General features: G+C 31.5%; 1 protein-coding gene across 1 annotated transcript; it reads right to left on the reverse strand.

Annotated features, from left to right (window-relative positions):
• Positions 1-3,253: 3,253 nt before the first annotated feature.
• On the reverse strand, positions 3,254-19,204 carry LOC149954590 (leucine carboxyl methyltransferase 1-like). Its single transcript, XM_090167645.1, has 8 exons — positions 18,975-19,204; positions 17,755-17,997; positions 14,556-14,739; positions 14,248-14,486; positions 13,622-13,731; positions 13,144-13,227; positions 12,572-12,747; positions 3,254-3,453 (listed from the first exon to the last, which is right to left on the reverse strand). The coding sequence occupies exons 2-7, from the start codon at positions 17,944-17,946 to the stop codon at positions 12,621-12,623; spliced, it is 936 nt and encodes a 311-aa protein (XP_090023771.1). The 5' UTR covers positions 17,947-17,997; positions 18,975-19,204; the 3' UTR covers positions 3,254-3,453; positions 12,572-12,620.
• Between the last annotated feature and the right edge of the window lie 1,738 nt (positions 19,205-20,942).

The following is a 20,942-nucleotide window of genomic DNA, read 5'->3' on the forward strand; positions in this document are numbered from 1 at the left end:
AGAAAAAATTAAATAGCAATTAAGTTCGCCATTTTATTTTAATCAGCATTTCTACAGGCCACAATAAACCAAGCCTTTACGCGGCGTGTGCCATAAGTAACTTTTATGATCAAAGAAAATTATAATATTACTAAAACTATATTTATAATTTAAACTGATATAACAGCGAAACTAATTGGTTTAAAGTACGAAAAAAAATCACGTTAACCGCTTTCCGAGCGCCCATTTCAAAATAGATTTTTTCATATATTAATAGTATTCATTAACAGAAATCAGAGATAGAGACTACATTCCAGTGTAATTCTAAAACTACACATGCAGCAAATTAAAGACACGTCAAGGAAATTGAAGGTAAAGAAATCTAAGACGTTCAAAACAACAATAAAATGTACAAAATTTAAAATAAAAACTAGTACAAAGCTATCTATTTAATGAATAGAGGCGCTTTTTTAGTGAGTTTCTCCATTGATATTTCGACTAATAATGTCGCTCCCAGAATAATTTTAATTTTGATCGATAAAGCATTTAAGAGTGTAAAATTAACATTAGTTTGATTGACCTGTCCCGCGTCATTTGTTGGGAAATTCAAATAGAACATGGCGGGCATGATTGCGGATATTAAGATTTGACCCGTTTTTTAGTGAGTTTACGCCCTTGATATTTCGACTAATAATGTCGCTCCCAAAATAATTTTAATTAAGATCGATAAAGCATATAAGGGTGTAAAATTAACGTTAGTTTGATTGACCTGTCCCGCGTCATTATTTGGGAAATTCAAATAGAACATGGCGGGCATGTTTTCGGAATTTAAGATTTGACACGTTTTTTAGTGAGTTACGCCTTTGATATTTCGACTAATAATGTCGCTCCCAGAATAATTTTAATTTTGATCGATAGAGCATTTACAGGTGTACTAATAACGTTAATTTCATTAACCTCTCCCGCGTCAATTTTTATAAAATTCAAATAGAAAACTACCCTATGGCGGTCTTGGTCCCGAAAACGGCGCGTTTTTGGGTAAGCTTACGTCATTGATATTTCGCTCAATTATGGCGCTCCCAGAATAAAATTAATTTTAAACGATAGAGCATTTAAAGGTGTACTAATAACGATAATTTGATTAACCTCCCCCGCGTCAATTATTATAAAATTCAAATAGAATACAACCCTATGCCAGTTTTTGGGTAAGCTTACGTCATTGATATTTCGCTCAATTATGGCGCTCCCAGAATAAAATTAATTTTAAACGAAAGAGCATATAAAGGCGTATAAATACCGTTAATTTCATTATTCTCTCTTGCGTCATTTGTAAGAAATATGAACCCTAGCACTTACTCCCCAGTTCGTTTTTCTGTAGTTCAGACCAAACTTCCTTTCCCGCGTCGCGTTCCCACGTTATCCAGAAATGTAGTTTTTAGAATTTTCGTTCTGGCAAATTTGGTTTTTAGTATGGGCATCGAGAAATAACCCTCTGGGGGTTATTTGCCATGGTATGGGGTTTGGGAGGCGCTGCGCCCCCCCTCAGCGCTTGAGCGAAGTGAGTGCGCGGCGGCGTCAGGCGCCAATACAGGGAATTTAGTAACGTCTTTTACGTGTTTTGGAAGCAAACCTGTTCTCATTTTTGTTACTATTTAAGTTGATACGATTTCACTAATTACGATGCCACTAGGTACGATTACAGAAGGCCCACCGTCAATCCTTGGAATGGGGCTGGGGCGCGTCAAAAAAGTGGTGTCGACGGATACAGGACGGAACTATTTTTGAGAAAAATGTTACTAATCCCCTAAAATGACTACTTTTTTAAAATTGATCATAAAAAATTGTCATTTGCGGCCCAAAAAAAACACTTCGTAATCTACGCTACATTCTCCGCCAAAAAAATTAAAAAAACGGTAATTCCCTAAAATTACTACTTTTTTAAAATCAGTTAATTAAAAAAATTATCATTTGCAGCCCAAAAAAAATAGTTTCGTAATCTACGCGTCAAGTGTTACATTATCCACCAAAAAAAAAGGAAAATTACATGAGGCCGCGGTAGTTCAATTTTGCCATTTCTTTTGTCTATGTCGCTATTTAGCACTCCAAATGATACCACCCAAAAAACACTTAATTTAGGGGTCATTAAAATAAAAACTCGAGGAAGGATCTACAAACCTTTCACTGGCTTTCGTAGCTCAATATACCTTAGAAACCAATATTTAATCTAAAATTATTATATAGCTGTAATTCAAAAACTACAAATTATTTTGCGCTCAAAATTAAGAAAGAAGTTTCGAATATTGGAAAAAATGTGTATAAAATTTGAATAAAATCGCTCTGCTCATTACAAAATCACTGAGTTCACATGGAATGACCCAATAATAATCAACTAGGGTAATACCCAAAGCATAACCGTTGGCTGGTATCTTTATCTGATTGCTATCAGTGAGGATCTCATCTTCACAACCTTGATGAAGACTAAATCACCTCTCATATTTATTATGGCTGTGATTATTACACGACTCTGAAGTTTTAATTTTTGGTATGCATAGGTTAGAGATGCAACTTTCCAATATTCTAGCGAAGTTGATCAGTTGTTTCAGAGATAGGAGTTCAATGGTAAGGGTAGCACAATGGATCTTCTTGTCGGAGTGCTGCCTAATAATAATAATTCTTTAGTCATTTTTAGCACAGTTAAAAACAATTTTTAAATTGAAAAATGTTTAAAAATAATCAAATGCTAGTAACAAAGATAAAAATATTCTCCAATATCATGTGGTGTCACCTAAACGATCTGACAAACAATTTCAAAAAATTTGTAAAATTCAGCCCAATCCGACACTTTTCTTTCCTGTTTATAGTAATCGCCCCTACTCTGAGTAGTAGTAAAAAATGAAATAACATTCTTATGACACCAATGGTTTACGTTGTAGTGTAGGTAGAGAAAAATTGGGAAGCAAAGATATTTTAGTGTATTGAGTAATTTAAGTTTGCTCTACCTAACAATGTTTTATGACTTTTGGTTAAAAAGTCACTCCAATTACACTTTTTTAACAAGGTTAATATTAACACACGTCAAATTTCAAATTGAACTAGTTTGTTGATTTCATATAGACATTTAGTCTATGCTGTCTACACATGGTATTTGTTTTATTTTAATAAAAAATGTGACAAAAAATTAGTTCTATTACTAGGCAGTTAATACTAACTTTGAACAATTAACAAATATTTGAAATTAAATAATTTACAAACACATCACGAACAGTGCAATGATTTAATAAATAATGAAAATACATAATATTTACAATGTCTACTGGTACTTGAATGTTGAGTAGTTTTTCATGTTTTCCTCACGAAATGTGTCAATTAAAAACACCAAATATAAATTACAATTTGAGCTTTCATATTTGGCATTTATTTGATACAGCAATTCTACATTTATATTCCGTAAAAATCCAATAGTTGTAGCAGTACCTGAACAAATATAGAATTAATGTTTAAAGAGGCATAATTTTGTGCAAAAAAAACTTCAAATGTACGTTTATTGTCAGTGAAAAGGTTCACATTGTAAATAAATTTAAGGCCATCGTCTTAAATTGTTCCAATTGTTTCTTACCAAACTAAATTTTAATCAAGAATGTATTTATTTACAAGTATTAATCTCTTATTATACTAGGATAATTATTGTGTAGTTTGTACTTGTTAGACATTCCCACCAAGGGAAGGAAATGCAACCTTTGCAGCCACAAGGGGAGATACTATACTAGCTAGCAGGCTGTCTGGCTGTCTGGGAGTTAACCACTCCCCTTTTAACTCCTGACTGCTACTAACCACTGCTTTCTTTTCTCTCTACTGTTCTGCTCTTCTGCCCACCACCTCTCCATGTTTTCTCCTTTTATATTAACCCCACACTGGGGGCGCCACCACTGGTGCCCTTGGGAGTTAGGTCTATGAAGATAAGGGCCTGGCGATTTGGCCTACTAAAAATAAAAAATATGCCTGCCACTGACCATATTGGCTACAATCTAATTTGAGACAAACAAGTTTTTAGTCTTATATCTATAGTAATCAAATAATTTAAATATACTGCAACGGGTCAGACGCCATCCACCAAATGTCGCCCGCCCCGTTGCAATATAGCAGATATTATTTTTTAAAACTTTTTCCGCCGCACAAAAGTCACGTGACGGCTCCCCGTTCTTCCACTCTTATGTTTTTCATTTAAAAGACAAAAAGGCTCGTGCTTTGTTTTTTTTGAGGGGACAATTATTCTGTTGCAGCATTCTCGTGGTCAAGCGGTTTACCAATTTCCTTTTGATTACCTTGTTAAGAGTTAAAATTAGAAAAAGACTCCATTTTTGTTTTGTAAACGATGCCCAGGCACATCGATAACGAAAACATCGACGGGGTCGATTTTATTGTAAGTTGTATTTTTCATTAAAAGTTATTTTTCGATATTCTAAGCCTGAGTCCTCGTTAATTACAATTAAGCCTAGTCTAATATCTTTGAGCCCGACTTAAGTAATTAATTGTAAACCGAAGGCTTCGTAAATCCAGTTAAATATTTGTAATAGGGATTGAAGCCGGTTACAATACTAAAAAGATCGTTAAAGCAATGTTACAAAAATTTTAATGAGCCAGTCTAATGTAAAAATACTCTAGGATTTTTATTTCCAAAGTCAAGTATCTCGACTTGCTAGACCTTTGTTCTCAGGAAGTAATCTGGCTAATACTGATTTCTCATTGTCACCCTTTAAGCTCTTCAAAATAGTGAGAACAATATCAAAGGTTTTAGTAAATTAAAAAAAATCAAAAGTGTTATTTGGGAATAGGAAATGTAACTTGGGACAATCTGTTCAACTGGTACTCAATGTTTTCAGCTTAGCTCAAGTGTACCATGGTGGACTGCCATTAACTGAATAACCCCTTTACCCAAACGCCATTTTTGATTGCACTTTAAGCTAAATTTTTATCAATAAATGTAATCTAAAACCCATTTATGAGAACCATGTTCAAGAGTAAAATTGACACTTTCAACATTGCCTATGCACTTTTCCAGGAAGAATGATTACAATTAATTTTTAATAACACATTGATAGTAGAAGGAAAGTGATGGCGAGACGCCACTCCCGGGTTCGGGTTTGGGTTCGGGATTGAAATCCGGGATTTAAGGGATGAAATGGGGGTAAAATCGTCAAAAAGTCAATGTATTTAGGGTATTTCTCGCGACGATTTGTTTTCCCGTATATCAACATATTGTGTCCAGGCCAGCTTGTTCATTTATCTACGCTTATCGCGAAAGACACTTGAACGTATATCTTATCACGTTTTATCGTACGGAATAAGTTGAAATGATGTAAAAATTGATAACCTAGGCGACGCGGTTAATTTGAATTTAAGATTGTTTTGACGTCATGGAATATTCGTTGTTTAAGTAGAATGGAAATATTTTTTAAACTTCATTTTAATATCATTGTAGTACGCTTGGCACTTGAACCAATCTCACGAGTATTTCTTAAAACTAATATCTCGATCGCGTTTTATCGTACGAAATAAGTGGAAATTATGTAAGTTGTATGATACTTGATAACCTAGGCAGGAAGATAGCGTGCGCGGATTACCTGGGAGGCGCGGATTGCCCGGGCGCGCGGTTAATTTGAATTTAAAACATGGATTCCCTCTCCGAAATAATTCATGTACCCAAAATTGGACCGCAAGTTTATTTCTTTTTAGGGGAATCTCTATGGGAGTTTAACATTACAATAAAGCTAATAGGTCCAGTTTGGGGTACTTTTGGTCCGAAATGGGGTACATAGGGCCGAAAATGGTGACTTTGGTCGTTTTTAGGGTACTTTTGGTCTAATTTGGTCCATTTTTGGGTACATCAGAAAAGCAGTTGGAAAAACGAAGAGCCTTATTTTTTTTTTCCACCCATCTCCAAACTCCAAAAATTTATTGCTTTAATTTATTTATCGCTTCCGTAGGTATAAAATAAGATAAAAACCACTTACCTATATTTTAATTACGGTAAATTAAAAATACTTAATTAGTGTACTAAGTTACGTTTAAAAGAACCTTTTGTAACAATTCCAATATGTAAATATAGGTATAAGGATTGAAAAAATACTTAAAGCGGTTTTACTGATAAACTCTAAAGGAATTTAACTTTAAAGGGTATCTTAGATTATTGTTTTTAATTTTATTCAAGTTGAAAACGTATTAAGAGTCCTTCAAAGTACTATAAAAGGATTTTATTTACGAACTTAATTCATATTTTCTTCAAACTTTCAATTCGCTTTTAATACTATTTAACGGTAAAATATAATTCTTATACACAAATATAGTCAGAAAGATACTATAAAACACTAAAATTAAAATTAAATTTGTGTGGATAAGATTTGTAAATATCATTTTGAAACTAATAACTTTCACGCTTTATTTAAGTCAAAGCCAATAAAAACAATTACCTATATTTTAAATACGGTAAAATATAAATACATTTCCGATATGTAAATAGGTAGAATAACACTATGAAAAGTTCCTTTTTCTTCTTTTAATACGACAACACACAACTCTGATACGCAAATATATAAAGAAAATATAAAAAAAAATTTACTCTACGTTCGATACGTTAAAATACATTTCCGATACACAAATATAGATAAAGAAATACTATAAAATGTAAAAAGGTAGAAAAATACTACACATTAACCATTATGAATTTAAGCTTACAACATCCTTCACGTATAGAGCATAACATATATGTTCAGAGTTAACTTGTTTCCTCGTTATCTTTATCGCATGTGTTTTAAATAGCGTATGGAATAAGTTAAGAATGTACTGAAATGGTGTATGTTTAAACCTCGTAGAATAAAGAGTAAAACATATGTTCAGAGTCGGCTTGATTACTAAAGCGAATAACACAGACGTTTCCGGTGTAGTCACGTAGGAAGAAAAATACTACAACACTCTCTATACTCTACATTCAACACGTTAAAATATACTTCCGAAATGCCAATATAGGTAGTAAAATACTACAAAATCTCTATACTTTACCTTCAATACGTTAAATTACATTCCAATATGTAAATATAGGAGGAAAAATACTACAAAAGCCTCTTTTCTTGGCGTTCAATATGTTAAAATAGATTTCTGAAATGCAAATGTAGGTAGTAAATACTACAAAATCTCTATACTCTACCTTCAATACGTTAAATTACATTCCAATATGTAAATATAGGTAGTAAATACTACGAAAGCCTCTTTTCTTGGCGTTCAATATGTTAAAATAGATTTCTGAAATGCAAATATAGGTAGTAAATACTACAAAAGCCTCTTTTCTTGGCGTTCAATATGTTAAAATAGATTTCTGAAATGCAAATATAGGTAGTAATTACTACAAAAGCCTCTTACGCTACGTTCAATACGTTAAATTAATGATATGCCTCCGATCGAATCGTTCATTTTTTCCTATTTAAATATACGCATTTAAATTAGAATTGCTTCTAGTGTTCGGCAGTCGATTAATTTTTATCCACAAATTTTCCGATTTATTTAAAAAACGTTGGTAAAAAGAATATCATTTTAACTTATTTAATTGTGTTTTTTACCCAACCAAGCATTTATTTGAATAAAAGTGGTATTTATTTAAATAACCAATAGTTAAATAAAAATTGTTAAATGTTTAAATAATCGAAAGTGAACAAGCCTATTTTTTAAATAAAACAGACTTTAGAGTTGATAAGATTTGTAAATATCATTTGAAACTAATAATTTTCACGCTTTATTTAAGTCAAGCAATTACATTTTTAAAAATGAAAGAAGTTAAACAATATAAAAATTTGTAAATATTGTAAATATTTTTAGGTAATAAAGAAATTAAGAAATGTTTTAATTAAAATATCTTTCATTTTCTACTACATTTTTAAAAATGAAAGAAGTTTAACAATATAATTATTCTAATATAATTTCAAAATCAGGTATTATTTAAAGTACAAATGCATAATTTAGTGAAGCAATTCTTATTTAAATACTTTTATTTAATTAATTTGTGTATCTGAAATGTATTTATTGAAAAATAAGTGGGTTTTACTATTTATCATGGTGCGTAATCTACTATTAGACCGAACTAATTAAAAAAAAATACTTAAAGTAAGTGGTTTTACTGATAAACTCTAAAGGAATTTTGGAATTTTCTAGAATAGCAAAGTAAAACTAAAACGTAAACCAAGTTTAAAACGAAACTAATAACTGGGAGAAAGGTTGAAGTAAGTAATTTTTTTGATTTTTCGTTTTTTAATTTTTGAGTTCCCTATATTATTATAAACTAAATTAAATATAATTTTTGAAAATTTGTGATAAAAGATCTGCTCCTTCGTGTTTTACATATATTTAAAAACTCGAGATTTTAATGAATTGTTTTCAAAGCATGAAAAATATAGCAGATCCTTTGATTTTAATTGTAGTTAGTAGTTACTTAAAAAAAAAAGTCGCTAGCTGACTTGGAGCTGTTTAGTTAAATTTTAAAAATGTGTATTTTAAATTTTGTTTGTAAAAGTTTTTTTTGAAAAAGTTTTTAGTATTATAGTTTAAATTTATTAAATAAAATAAAATATAAATTATACATTTGGTTTAGTATTTTACTATTGCAAGTAAAATTAATAGTAATTTCAATTACTTTTTTAGTTTTTTTTTGACAAATATGCAAACTATTTATTTATTTCAAAAACAAATACGTCGAATTATTTGGTATTCGAAATACTATTGGTTAGTTTTTATATCTTTAATTTTATTTTACAGAACAATTTATCTTTGTCTAGCTTCTTCTAACTTTAATTTAGATCGCCTTAAAGCCAAGTATTTAACAAATTTTGTAACCAAGTAGATGGGAGCTTTAAACAATTTTTCAGTCATGTAGTCAAGGAAATGTTTAAATATACGTGTATTTGGTCATTTTGATGGTCAAATAGCCGAGTATGGAACTGCGAGATGATAGTCAGACATTGAGACGCGGGTGGCGTCCGTGCCCTCGCCCTGATGGTGCCCCGAGCCTCCGTCGACGTCTGAAATGTGAAATGGGGCACCGACAGGGCGAGGGCGCGGACGCTGGGGGCACGGGCGCCACCCGCGTCTCAATGTCTGACTATCATCTCGCAGTTCCATACTGGGCTATTTGACCATCAAAATGACCAGATACACGTATATTTGAACATTTCCTTGACTACATGACTGAAAAATTGTTTAAAGCTCCATCTACTTGGTTACAAAATTTGTTAAATACTTGGCTTTAAGGCGATCTAAATTAAAGTTAGAAGAAGCTAGACAAAGATAAATTGTTCTGAAAAATAAAATTAAAGATGTAAAAACTAACCAATAGTATTTCGAATACCAAATAATTCCACGTATTTGTTTTTGAAATAAATAAATAGTTTGCATATTTGTCAAAAAAAAAAAAAATATAAAAAAGTTATTGAAATTACTATTAATTTTACTTGCAATAGTAAAATACTAAACCAAATGTATAATTTATATTTTATTTAATAAATTTAAACTATAATACTAAAAACTTTTTCAAAAAAAACTTTTACAAACAAAATTTAAAATACACATTTTTAAAATTTAACTACACCAGCTCCAAGTCAGCTAGCGACTTTTTTTTTAAGTAACTACTAACTACAATTAAAATCAAAGGATCTGCTATATTTTTCATGCTTTGAAAACAATTCATTAAAATCTCGAGTTTTTAAATATATGTAAAACACGAAGGAGCAGATCTTTTATCACAAATTTTCAAAAATTATATTTAATTTAGTTTATAATAATATAGGGAACTCAAAAATTAAAAAACGAAAAATCAAAAAAAATTACTTACTTCAACCTTTCTCCCAGTTATTAGTTTCGTTTTAAACTTGGTTTACGTTTTAGTTTTACTTTGCTATTCTAGAAAATACCAAAATTCCTTTAGAGTTTATCAGTAAAACCACTTACTTTAAGTATTTTTTTTTAATTAGTACTTTAAATAATATCTGAATTTGAAATTATATTAGAATAATTATATTGTTAAACTTCTTTCATTTTTAAAAATGTAGTAGAAAATGAAAGATATTTTAATTAAAACATTTCTTAATTTCTTTATTACCTAAAAATATTTACAATATTTACAAATTTTTATATTGTTTAACTTCTTTCATTTTTAAAAATGTAATTGCTTGACTTAAATAAAGCGTGAAAATTATTAGTTTCAAATGATATTTACAAATCTTATCAACTCTAAAGTCCATTTTTCATGTATTAGTAAGTATTTCATACAAATTAACTTATAAAATATGGATTTAGTTCGTAAATAAAATCCTTTTTAAAGTACTTTGAAGGACTCTTTATAAGTTTTGAACTTGAATAAAATTAAAAACAATAATCTAAGATACCCTTTAAAGTTAAATTCCTTTAGAGTTTATCAGTAAAACCACTCACTTTAAGTATTTTTTAATCCGTTCGGTCTAATAGTAGATTACGCACCTATAATCCATGATGTTTTCATTTACATTCAAATTATAACGAATTGAAAGTTTGAAGAAAATATTAATTTAGTTTGTAAATGAAATCCTTTTATAGTACTCTGAAGGGCTCTTAATACGTTTTGAACTTCCAAAATAAATTAATGTACTAAGTTAAGTTTAAAAGAACCTTTTGTAACAATTCCAATATGTAAATATAGGTATAAGGATTGAAAAAATACTTAATTATCCACTCTTAAGTCCATTTTTCAGGTATTAGTAAGTATTTCATACAAACTAACTTCTAAGTTTGAAAAAAATATATGGATTTAGTTCGTAAATAAAATCCTTTTAAAGAACTTTGAAGGACTTTTTATACGTTTTGAACGTTTTGAACTTCTAAAATAAATTAATGTACTAAGTTACGTTTAAAAGAACCTTTAGTAACAATTCCAATATATATATATAAAAATTACCGTGATAAATAGTAAAACCCACTTATTTTTCAATAAATACATTTCAGATACACAAATTAATTAAATAAAAGTATTTAAATAAGAATTGCTTCACTAAATTATGCATTTGTACATTAAATAATACCTGGATTTGAAATTATATTAGAATAATTATATTATTAAACTTCATTCATTTTTAAAAATGTAGTAGAAAATGAAAGATATGTTAATTAAAACATTTCTTAATTTCTTTATTACCTAAAAATATTTACAATATTTACAAATTTTTATATTGTTTAACTTCTTTCATTTTTAAAAATGTAATTGCTTGACTTAAATAAAGCATGAAAATTATTAGTTTCAAATGATATTTACAAATCTTATCAACTCTAAAGTCCATTTTTCAGGTATTAGTAAGTATTTCATACAAACTAACTTCTAAAATATGGATTTAGTTTGTAAATGAAATCCTTTTATAGTACTCTGAAGGGCTCTTAAAAAGTTTTGAACTTCCAAAATAAATTAATGTACTAAGTTACGTTTAAAAGAACCTTTTGTAACAATTCCAATATGTAAATATAGGTATAAGGATTGAAAAAATACTTAATTATCCACTCTAAAGTCCATTTTTCAGGTATTAGAAAGTATTTCATACAAACTAACTTCTAAGTTTGAAAAAAAAAATATGGATTTAGTTCGTAAATAAAATCCTTTTAAAGTACTTTGAAGGACTCTTTATACGTTTTGAACTTTTATAGTATTTTTCTATGTATTTATTACTATAAATATCCCAATATTAAATGGGGACCATGTATGCGTAACAATTTCAATATGTAAATATAGGTATAAAAATATGATAATCAAATTTAAAACTTACGTGCTAATAATATTAAAATGAAGTTTAAAAATATTTCCATTCTACGTCATTTTAACAACGAATATTCCATGACGTCAAAACACTCAAATCCGGGTTTTAAATTCAAATTAACCGCGCCGCAAAAACAACGCCCCGGGTAATCCACGCACGCGCGTTATCTCTCACCCAGTGAAATACTCGTGAGATAGGTTCAAGTGCCAAGCGTACTACAATGATATTAAAATGAAGTTTAAAAATATTTCCATTCTACTTTAACAACGAATATTCCATGACGTCAAAACACTCTTAAATTCCAATTAACCACGTCCCCCGGGTAATCCGCGCACGCGCCGTCTAGGTTATCAATTTTTACATCATTTCAACTTATTCCGTACGATAAAACGTGATAAGATATACGTTCAAGTATCTTTCGAGATAAGCGTAGATAAATGAACAAGTTGGCCTGGACATAATATGTTGATATATGAGAAAACAAATCGTCGCGAGAAATACCCTAAATACATTGACTTTTTGACGATTTTACCCCCATTTCATCCCTTAAATCCCGGATTTCAATCCCGAACCCGGGAGTGGCGTCTCGCCATCACTTTCCTTCTACTATTGATACTGAAAGGTCTCATCAACCTAGGTATTTTACACGAAGGTTTTTACAAACCAATTATAATTAGACAGTGTTATGTGCCTCTCTTTAAAGTATTTAAATACTAAATGAATTTCAGCAAGGGCCTCAAACACCTCCTAAATGGGTTCTTATACAAAATGTTTACCATGATTAAAAAGCTGGGATTCGTTTCAAAAGAATATGCTGAGGCATTATCAGGATGCCTCAAAACAAATTTCATCTGGTGGAATTTGATTTCCTTTTATAGCGACAGTTACGCAATAGTGTTGTAGTAACTGCTGTAGTAGTTCACATTCATCAAGAAACTCCAATTTTTCTATCCTGAAAAATGAAATAACTGCTAAATAAAACAATTTTCAACCAAAAGATAAAAGTATGTAACGAAGCTAATCTTATTAATTGGTTAAATTAACAAATATACAAATTAACACTATAGCATTGGGCAGTTTTGTAAGATAAACATCATTGATTTACTTATACTACTAGTGTTATTTGAGTGAATATTAATTGAACTTTTGCATTTACAGTAAGCATTGCCTAAGTACCAGCTAAAAATTCCAAGATCTATCTGCATATAAATATCAAATGAGGATAAATGGTACAATTTAAGTGATGAATCATCTTCAGAGTTACAGGGTGGGTTTTAAGAGCCAGACACTAACAAAAATTCAATATTTGGTTATTAAGTACATATGACTTGGAAAATGTAAACGGTACCTATTTACATCCTCTCTCTCTAACGAGTTGTAAACCTCTTGCATATCGTAGCACTTTGCAAAGTTCCATCCCTGAGACAAAAACCTAAAATAAATAAATTCACCATTATTTATACATTTTGCTAAGAAAAAAAAACTTGGTTAGTTAATGAGCTTTGACATAATTATTAATGTTGATTTAATATTAAATAATCAGTAGACAGTATGATAATCTTAAATTGACCAATTAACAACCATTATAATTTGTCACGTTTATTTCTTAATAATCACTGAGGGGTGAAATAATTGGGCAAACTTGTATCTTCTGGAGAGGTTTGTTATTTTTTTGTGCTTAGCTAGTCAGTTGTCAAAAATAATGTATGTATACACTTAATCTGTTTATATTAAACTTAATGATAATGTTTGACAGTTGTTTTGATTACCACACACATCCTCCAACATATTTATATACAGATACGTCAAAACTACACCATACTAACCTATCTTCTTGTGACTTCACTGTTGCACAGGCTGCGACTCCTTCAAGGCTACATAACCTTTTCTTAAGGTTTTCAATCATTATCTCACCAAATCGATCAGTCATTTGTACCTTTAAGTAGAAGAGATTTTATAATTACTTTTATTTTTATTAATAACACGGTAAAGCGTACAGCTAATTTGAGTCTCTCTAAGAAAATTAAATAACCAAGTTTGGTTATTATTTAACAAAATTATTTTAGAAATTTCCCCCAAAAAGTTAAGATTCAAAGTACTTTACCCAAAATATATTTCATAAAGCAATTAGAGACCATGGACAAATAAAAGTATTTCACACAAGAACACTTTACTTCTATGATATTCCTTTAGGAACATTAAGACTTGTTGATTGTCAATTAAATTTCTATTCTCCCAACAAAAATTATTGAGGCAAAATGTTGCCAAAGAGAAACTGTTACTGCAGTTTCAAGATGGAAGTTCTACTTCCACTCTCTGTGGTCATAGTTCCTAACTCTGCTGTCGAAGGAAATTTACCAATTCTCAAAGCTAAAATTGGTATTGGGACATTCCTGTGCGAAGTTTTCTAAGTGTTAATGATAATGATGGTTGCAATACAAGGAGGATGTACTTGTTCATAATTGATAAAAACCGCTGAATCAAAATCTTCAGAAATCCATTTTATGAGCGCAGTTGACTGTGGTACTGGAAGATAAACCAACACACATTCTGCCAAAAAAGCTGTTGGAATTGACAAGTCTAAGCAGTCTTTCACTTTATTTTTAAGTTCTTGAATATTTCTCATATCAACACCAATTAAATGATAGCCACCGGCATGTAAATCGCTTGATGAGAACTTTATGTCTTCATCTTTAAGAAATATAAAACAAATTAATAAATAACACTTAAATTTTTTTCCAAATAGCACCTTGAACTAACCTTCACTAACCATGCCATTAAGTAATGGTTTCCTGTGTCTAATATAGTAGACTTTCCTCGATGTAACTCCAGGCAAATCAATTTCAACGTAACTTTTTATGTGAATACCCTGAGCCCTTAATCTCCAAAAAAGTGTATCAAATCCTGCTCCGAGACTAGCAATTTGACAATTACCATCAGTAGCCTGAAAAGAAAGAGTGATAATAACGCCATTTCAAATACTACCATGATTTCAGATGAAATAATACTATGACAAATTCATATTCACATATTTTACTTAGAGAAAATAAAACCAATAATGCTAATCCACTATCAACAGAAATAGTATTGTTTATTATGATATCAGTAGAACCAATTAATTATAAAATGTACCAAAAGTTAACCACTAACTAGCAAAAAATTCGTTGGCAATTAGTTCGCAGATTTTTTTCACATGAATAACCATCACTATCGTCATAGAGGGTAATTGATCTTCTGTAGCCCTTAACTTTTTGGATTTCATACATTCACATTTCATAATCAGAAATGGATAGAAACATGATTTATACTTAATATCAGCCCAATACTTCAATAACAATCAAGTCATTACCCTTACCAAAAAATAAGTTGGCTAAAAGCCACTTAGGACAACTTGTATATCAACTTGGTTTTCAGTTTGTATTTGGGACAAATGCCTACTTAAAAATTACTTAAATCCTCTTTATTAATCAACTTATTTCCAACTAAACCAGAATCAACATTTACATTTAACTACTTAAAAGCAACTTAAATCCTACTAGGGAAACATCTAAAAACCAACTTAAAAATATTATGTAATTTCCTTACTAAAAACCAACTAATTATAAACTTAGCAAAAGCAGTATTTTCCTACCAACTGAATAACAACTTATTACCCCTTTAATAGTAACTTGAAATATGCTGACAACTTGAGCCTACTTAATACCAACTTAATATCAACTAATAATGTGTATACAAACTGAAATCCAACTTATTTTTTGGTAAGGGAAATTCCTCATTATCCTTAGAGTTTGCGGATGATAATTCTCTGCTTGTCTCTGATGAATCAATTAACAATGTTTTGATGAAATTACAAAATGACTATGATTTTTAATAATGAGCTAAGCCAATTAGGTTTAAATTTAAACCTAACAAAAAGCGATTACTACGCGGCCCAAAGATTCGAGCATCTTGGTATGCATCAACTGGAAACTTCTGATTTCTATAATATGCCGGCCAAGAGGATTCTCCGTTTTGTGTCGGATATTGGACTTTTTAAGTCTTAAGGTTCGGGTTTTGCACAATGGACCTCTGGTCGACGTGCGCGAACGGGCATTCCCAAAGCCCTTCACCCCTTCATCAATAATAATAATAATAATAATAACCTAACAAAAATGTATTTATGTTATTTTCCCCGAACAAAAATACCAACCAACTAAACAGCATCACTGAACTGGGAACCACTAATATCAAAAGGGTCGACAAAATTAAATATCTTGGTATATATCTAGATGAAAACATGACCTGGAAACATCACGTTGAATACACCATCGCTAAATTAAATAAAAGAATTTGGACTCTATATCAACTTTTACATAACCTTAAACTTGAATGAGCGATTCAACTATATAATACACTTATCCAACCAGTTTTCGACTATGGATCAATTTTTTATAATATGTGCACGGACACCTATCTAAAAAACTTCAGATAATTCAAAATCGTTGTGCTAAAATAATCCCACACAAAAGCAAATATGACTCAGCAACAGAATAATTTATTGAATTGGGTTGGTTAACTCTAAGGCAAAGATATCACTTCAGCTTACTTATATTTATGTACAAACTACCAACTAATCTTAAAACTATCAATAATCTCAACACTTTTAAAATTGAAATAACTAAATATGTAAAAAACACCCAGTAGTCTATTTTATGTTAATTTATTGTAATTTAAATGTATATGGGACCTCATTGTAAAACAGTTTTTCTAAACTAAACTGATATATCCCTTTTGCAAAGGCAAATAAAGATATGATTATTTGCTTAGTTTATTGATTATCCCTATCTAAAGATCTAGTACCAATTAAAAATCATACTTTTTAAGGTCTGTTAAAAAAAGTGATTTTTGATTCTTAGATCAACTAAATATTTCGTGATAGTAGAATAATCTGTTTTTCCATATAGCAAAGTTTAGTTTCCCTTTCCCGAATTATTAATTTTTCCAAATCATGTAATTCATTGATTACAATTTTTCAGCGTCAATCTCAGTGAAAAACTATCAAATAGGTGTTTCTATAAAATAAAATGAAAAAATGAACAAAAAAAATTCCTTGCAACTCCATCACATGCTTGCAGCCTTGTAAATGTAAGAGACAGTGTTGTAACAGTAACATTAAAGGTCAAGTTAATTTAGAGAAAGAACTATTATGGAAATTTCACTAAAACATGTCCTTAAATATTAATATACAAAAATTTAAGCTTAAGTTTAATTGTTATTGTTCCAGTAAATCCCTGAATAAAGGTAAGGTATACCATTTGTACCTGAGATGGCACAAAAGGAATAACATTGTAAGGAATCAGTTAAAAAATTGAGTCATACATACCTTACCAAAAAATAAGTTGGATTTCAGTTTGTATACACATTATTAGTTGATATTAACTTGGTATTAAGTAGGCTCAAGTTGTCAGCATATTTCAAGTTACTAATTTGTAAGGGACTAATTTTACTTAGGCAATTAAATTCACAAAATTATTATAAATCAAACCCTTTTTAATACTTCTTACCAAAATTACTGGTCTAAGTGTTGTTACTAGAGGCGGCGCTTTCATGTTAGTGACACTTTAATCGGCTGAACTACACAACCTTCCGTCTACCTCTAACCTCCCAGCAACCTCACGTCAATCTCCCCTTATCAGGCCACCTCCCTGCTCAACGCAGTATCATATTGGTGTTCTAAAACTTAGGAGTTCTGATGTGATTGAAGCGCAAGCCAGTTACATTTTTCTTCCCCCTCCACCCTCTCATGCAGGGGAAAAATTAGACTATGATGCCTGAGCATCACCTAAACATAGTAAGTCATTCTCTTTACATAAAAAAAACCTTTTAATATTAGTACTGGTTGGGTCAATCCCAACCTAGCACTTTGACCAGAGGTCCATTGTGCAGCCCCATCCATTTAGACATGGAAAAGTAAACAAACCTTTATGAACTGGTCAATTAGACTTTTAATTCCTTTCACTCTAGCATAATAGCCACGACTTATTTCTGGAGCCTTTCTATCACCAGATTTCACAAAATAAGGAAGGAAATCATCTTCCCAATATCCCAACTGAACTGCGTATCGTTTGCACATAGCAGCATCATCATTGGTTGACATAACAGGTTCATCCATTTTGATCTGATGGGCATTGATGTCTGTTCAATTTAAATAAAACTTTTCTATCTTGAAAGAAAATTTCATTTTTAGAAAAACTGTTCCCATTGACAGTGGCGGATTGACTATCAAGCCCCTAAGCTCAAGTTTAACTAAGGCCTCCTGACCATGTTCTACCTTCTATTTTGACTGTCATACTTTTTGCCAAGTTCTAGGCCCTACTCAGTCTATTGGTTAATCCACCACTGAGCTTTGAAAATTATATTTTATTTCAATTTCATAAATTAATATTTGTAACTACACTTAAAGGGCAATGCAATATGACTGACAGGAGTGTGGTTAAAGTTGCATATGTTAGGCCACTCTGAATTTAAACGATTGGGTGGAAAAATAATTTTCCATGCCTAATAGCATTACCCTTTAATTGGTACAGGGTGAGAAGCGCCTGCCCTCCTTATCCCTTAACAAAAAATAAGTTGTCTTGAAACTACTTAAACTTGGTTTTAAGTTTGTATTTGGGACAAATACAAACTAAATATTAATTAAAGCTAAACTTAAAACCAACATGTAATTTTCTGACTACTAAAAACCAACTAATTACAAACTTGAAAAAGAAAAAGGATTTCCCTGCCAACTTAATAACAACTTATTACCCTTTTAACTAGTTCATTGAAATATGTTGACTACTTGAGCTTACTTAAAACCAAGTTAATATCAACTAAAATGTGTATACAAACTAAAATCCAACTTATTTTTTGTTAAGGGTAGCCAGTTCAGATCATATTTTATAGACGTCAGTTATAATTAAGAAAGGAATTGCACACTACGTGAAATTATTGTATTTTTCTGTTTTGTTCATAACAATAGTCTCAGAAGAGAGCCCATATCAACTCATATGGCTATTTTAACGAGTAATTAGGTTCCTTTAATTTAATAGTAAAGTGAAAAAAGGGGAAAATAGAGGGTAGTATCATGGACTAATTAATTATCCACGGTAGTATTATACGGGTTAAGCCCGCACTAAAAAATGCATGTCTTAGTCTTACAACGCGTAGGAGAGTAGATGTAGGTACATTGACATGATGGACCAGCAGATAAATTATGAAGTGTTGTTAATTCCAATATCAGGGTGACAGTCTATTTAGCTTCGGTTAGTGAAGAGCTTAGACGGGCTAATAATTATATGCCTGAAAAACACTTATTATTAAGCTCTGAACTACATTTATTTGATTCACAACTACAATATTGCTGTAAGGCAATGAATTATCATAACTTATCTAGGAATTTGTGAAAAACTAACTTTGAAATATTACAGTCTACAAACAGAAATATTATACAACAGTACAACCATAATACTCACTTTAAAGGATAATTTTGGCAAACACCAAAGGAAGGCGCCATTTAAATAAGAAGGTTTTCAAAATAAAAAAAAAAACCTTCTTTGGAAAAAGGGCTGGAAATAAGGTCAACAAGTTTTTTTATATACATAAATTATATAGTCATTCCCATACAAAGAGGGTGGGGCCATGGCAATCTAAGAAGAATTGATGGATCTTAAAATTCATTTTGTGCGTGAAAATTCACCGCCATGTTAGGGTATAAATGCAAGTAAATAAGACTGCTATACCTCATAATGTAAAAGTATTGTCACGTGAAAAAACGTAATTTTGAAATCGGTCAATCCGAGGGGCTGATCACTCCGCGTAATCGGTGTACAGAGCCGTACCTTTGACTGTACTAATGGTATTACGCGTAATCTTTGAAGTCCCTGCCTTTGGCAGTGCTAATCTAAGCGTAATCCGGTGTACAGACTTTCTAAGAGTGGTTAGCCCCTCGGGTCATTCTTTCGCCACTAGTGGAGTGACCGAGTGATAGGTTTTATCCATTCGTAGCGGACATTGTAGCGGTTATCAAAACCGGCCTAAAGTCTGAGATCCTTGATGGTGAGCTATACGACTTCCTCAATTCAACATCTTCCGTTGTGATCACGATGGCTCTAATAAAAATAATGGTGTGGCTCTCTTCTTCCCGAACGCCCTAAAAGCCCGCAACATAGACATCTTACCTCCGGACGTCTACAAATGTTTTTCTGTTGACTATGGCCTAGACGTCCTTGCAGTGCACTGTCATAGATATAAGAAATGTATATAAAGGTCTAGATAAATTTCGGGGCGTCTAAGCCTAACATAAAATACGGAATTGACACCTAGCAGACACCGAGGAAGGCACGTGACCAAGAGCGCGAGCTCTCTTATCATTACCTTTCCGCAGGCCGTAGTCTTTAGACACCATCTGTTGGTGGCTTTTAGCATAATTTTTAAGCAGGAGACAATGGCTCTCACGGCGATGGCACGAGCTTTGTTACCGATAGATAGCGTCTTATAAGGATAGCCTGCAGAAATTACGCGTTTCTGCTAGCTGTCACCTCCGTATTAACTCCTTTTGAAATATTTTATCTAGACCTTTATATACGTTTCATATATCTATGTGCACTGTACACTGCCATCACTTGAAATCGTCTTCTGTCTTTTGAATCGCTCTCCCTCTTACAAAAACCACAGTGAAGTACTGCAAGTAATCTACACACTGATCCGCTACTGCACAACAACATGAGTTTAACCTTTACCTGGGGCCTTTAATTATCCACACATCTCGTGGTTGCTAAGCCAAACGTTCCCGCCGGCGGACCAAGCTACCAAATCCTTCCTTGATGCCATCTTCAGTCATCACCTTACCCAGTCTGTACTGGAGATAACTCGTCCAGGGGCCTAGCAAAATTGACTTATTCTTTACCTTTGATAACCATCTCGTCTACGATGTCGTGCAGCAACCCCCTCTCTTGCCAAGAGTTTAGTAACTTAAAAAAAGCTCAGCGCTAAGCTCAACGGTCAGCGGTTTTTTACTGTACGGATTTTTTAACTTCCGGTTTTGACGTCACGTTGCCCGTCCGTTGAGCAACGAAATCATCGGCTGTTGAGCAGACTTGTAAATAGCGGCAGTCCACGCGTCAAAAA

This window comes from Leiobunum rupestre, chromosome 3, assembly GCF_980474605.1.
Source record: "Leiobunum rupestre chromosome 3, qqLeiRupe1.1.hap1, whole genome shotgun sequence".
In the NCBI taxonomy this organism is placed as follows: domain Eukaryota; kingdom Metazoa; phylum Arthropoda; class Arachnida; order Opiliones; family Sclerosomatidae; genus Leiobunum; species Leiobunum rupestre.